The following is a 3647-nucleotide window of genomic DNA, read 5'->3' on the forward strand; positions in this document are numbered from 1 at the left end:
GGACTTGAGCCAGGGCCGCGGCCTGTGGGGCCGACCTCGCCGCCGAAGCCGAGTGCGGGATGCGGCCGGAAACGGCGCGGGCGGGCAGGGGCCGCGTGGGAGACGCTGCGAGCGAGAGGGGGACGCCGTGAGTGTAAAAGGGACCTCGAGCGTCAGGGTGGCTCGTGGGGGGGGAGAGACTCTGAGTGTGACACAGACCGTGTGCGCGCACACGTGTGAGAGCAAGAGAGACGCTGAGCCTGATGGTGACGGAGTGTGCCAGACCCTAGTGCGAGGGAGACGAGGAAACTCTGGGTGTGAGATGCGAGACCCCGAGTGTGAGCGTATGAGAGGCGCTGAGTGTGCGACTGAATGTGAGAGAGACCACGGGTGTAAGCTGAGTGTGCCCGAGACTGAGTCACCCCAAGTGTGCCAAAGACCCGAGGTTCTCCAGGTGTGAAAGTCTAGTTGTTGGAGGGCACCTGCGATGAGTGTGGGAGCAGGGTGAGTGTGGACAAGCCTCGGGTTCGAGAGGAGGACGCGGGGCTCCCGGGGCTGCTGCTGCGAGATCTCGCCTGGTCGGGGGCTGGGGGGGTGCTGGGCTGCTGGAGCCGGCGCAGTGTTATTACGGCTCTTGGGGATGTCTTCCTAGCTTGTCACCGTGTTTGACCGTCTCAGGTCAGAAACGCAGAGATGTTTGTGAAACATTCTGAAAATTCTCTGAGCTCTAAGAGAACAGTTTGGGCCCCGTACCGTGTAGTGGCCAGTATGAACAGGAATCAGCCTTTAGCCGAACAGTGCTTTGTAAGTACCACTTGTGTGCAGTGGGCTGTGCGCTTGGTGATAGTGGGAAAGAATTCTGTCTCTGCCCTTGATAGGAGAACAAAGCACAGCCGGCTAATCTGGCGCCACTGTAGCAGAGTGCTCAGGCCACTGCTTCCTTATCTTTGAGAGCTGCTCCAGAATGCAGATCCAGAAGGAGTAGACTGGAAAGCCCATGACTGCTTTTTTGAGGTCACTTTCACCTCATTTTGCTTCCTGTGAGGCCCTTTAGGAAACATATTTTTATTGCAGACCAAAAGTGCATACCAGCTGTGTGACTGATATTCCTAGGACTTATTTTTTAAAATTTTTTTTTTTAAAGTTTGTTTATCTCTTCCATGAGTTAGGTAGAGAGAGAACCTCAGCATGATCTTCCTTACCCCCAGCCTTAGCCAGCCCTGGATCATGTACATGCCTGACATACTCGGGGAGGTCTCTGACTTGAACCTGGAAACTTCCCATGTGGGTCAGCCTCATGCAGTGTAACATTTTAGCTGTGCCACTCCCCCCCACAGCTTGGTAGAGGAAATTTCCTCACCTCTGTGCTTCCTGCTGTAGTGTCTGGGATGTAGATTCATTTCTATAAATGTTATGCAAACAATGCTCATGGGACCTGACACTTGGGAGCAGCAGCTGCCTAGACACGCATGATTTCAGATGACCAGGCTTAGTTCTCTGACACATTTGGACTGATTACTTTAGTGAGTGGACCTTCTCAGTAATTGAGGGTTGTGGCCCTTGTGAGGCATGTAAAATGTAGAATTTTACAGAGGGAACCATTATTTTGCTGCTTATTGAGTCCATTTTTTGATAAATTACCCCTTAACACTTTGTTGCAGAGATTAAATGGCCAAGACAGAGGAGTGGAATTAGCTCTTGCTGTGGAGATTACGTTTTCTTCTTAGTACCTGTCCCATGAAAGATGAGGTGGCTTATGAAAGTGTAATGTTCTCTTATTTCTTGACAGGTGAGTGCCGTTTCTCTATTCTTTGCCGTTGGCTTTCTTTTATGTTTGTAGTTTATGAAGAGTTACAATTGTTACACGTGATATGAATATAATACTAGTAAACAGAATGGCTCAAATACAGTTAACTACTCTTTTTTTAGTATTACATGTTATATAACATTGTAATTTGTTATATAAATAAATTACATATTTATATCATATCTCTTTCTAAAGAGTAGTTGTGGTTTATAGTGAAAGATATTTGCAGTGAAGTTGTTGAAGAATAGGAAACCAAAGCTGTGGAAATGTCTGTGCAGCAAAAATGTTGACAAGAAGGCATCTTATCCACTGTGACTGGGAGCATAAGTGATTTTGATTTGAGTTTCCTGGTATGCTAGATAAAAAGACAGAAAAGGTCACATAATTTTTGTATGTGATAGAAGGAAGTATAATAATTACATATATTTTTAAGTTTAAGCATTTAAAAAATGAATACATACTTGTTGTGGAGGATAGTATATACTTAGAGAAGTATAAAAAGGAATGAGTCATGTATGTTTTACCTCAATTAAGATTTTGGGATAGTTCTCAATAGCATGTTTTTTTTTGTTTTTTTGTTTTGTTTTGTTTTGTTTTGTTTTTTTAGTCATGAATTATAAAAGAGGTTCAACATCTAGTTTGTAAAACTTTGTAATTGAACTTTGACAGATCCATTTTTTTTCCTAGAAAGTGCTCTATGATAGTTTCATGGTTAAATTTTTATAAGGAGGAGGCCAGCAGGTGGTGTAGTGGTTAAGGGCACTGAACTCCCACATGGCCAACTGTGGTTCAAGTCCTGGGCTTGGCAGCTTGCTTTGTCACTTTCCTTCTCTCTCTGTCTCTCTCATTGTGTTTCTCTCTGGTCAAATATAAATAAATAAATAAATTTAAATAAAATAATTCTTTTTTTTTTTAATTTTTTTTTTTGAGACGTTTTCGCTATAGGGTGCGTGCGCTCTCCAGACAGACAGAGAGAGACAGAGAGGCAGAAAGCAAGAAATCACCCCCGGGGATGGCCATGCTGCAATCCCTTCTCCTCCATTCTCCTCTCGGGATATTGGGCACGCACGCACACACGCCTGGTGTGAGTTTTAAGCCACCGGGTCCGGGACGCAAACTGTGGTTGACTATGTGGGAGTCCAGCGACATAGCCATTACGCTAACTGCTGGTTCCTAAATAAAATAATTCTTTAAAATAAAAAAAAGTATGAAGAAATTTTAGCAATCTGATAAATTCCTTCATTATCCCTGTAAGAACTTGGAAAATAGGATGCAAACCTGTTAGAAAGCTGCATTACAAACAGGGCTTAACACTGGTTTTTCAAGATAGGGCCTTATACGGTATATTGAATGATTTAATGAAAATGATTTTCAGCAGTGATTTGAGAGATTTCAGAGTGTTTGAGGGACTGAGAACTGATACTGTACATGATCTTTACATGCTGATTCTCTTATCAATTGGATACAAATTGAAGGCAAAAGCATAGCCAACTCAAGAGGGTGATCTGGTGGAATTTTGATGACCTCTTTATAATAAATACCAGGCTAACTAGCTGGAAGTAATGGCTTAATTATAGGCCCCTTGAATCAGCAGTTTTCATCCCATTGTTGCAGAGGGTCTGTAGATCTACTCTGTGGACAGGGTAGACAATGCGTATCACACAGGTACGGACTGCTTTTTTAAAAATCTGTGTAGTTACTGTTGTGACTATGTCAGTGTAGGTTAATTCAAACTGTTAGCTACTAATTATAGTAGTTTTTTGTTGCTATCATTTTTTTTCTTTATCAGTTGTTACCTGAACAAGTATTATGACTGAAAATGTCTTATGTTAATATAGCTACTTCAGCTATCTTTTTTTTT

At 43.1% G+C, this 3647-nt stretch overlaps 1 protein-coding gene across 3 annotated transcripts in view; it reads left to right on the forward strand.

Annotated features, from left to right (window-relative positions):
- Positions 1-3647, forward strand: part of SLC7A6 (solute carrier family 7 member 6) — a 33263-nt gene continuing 29616 nt past the window's right edge. For 2 of the 3 annotated variants that reach the window (XM_006156907.3, XM_027775092.1), the window contains exons 1-2: positions 1-127; positions 1641-1768. Coding sequence is in view for 1 of the 3 variants with exons in the window: in XM_027775092.1 (XP_027630893.1) it covers positions 1717-1768 (52 nt within the window). In the remaining 2 variants the exon portion in view is untranslated. Of the gene's footprint in view, positions 128-700; positions 784-1640; positions 1769-3647 lie in introns of those variants that run through there. The other variant, XM_014591025.2, reaches the window with a different exon arrangement.

This window comes from Tupaia chinensis, unplaced genomic scaffold (genome assembly GCF_000334495.1).
Source record: "Tupaia chinensis unplaced genomic scaffold, TupChi_1.0 Scaffold000523_1, whole genome shotgun sequence".
Taxonomy (NCBI): Eukaryota; Metazoa; Chordata; class Mammalia; order Scandentia; family Tupaiidae; genus Tupaia; species Tupaia belangeri.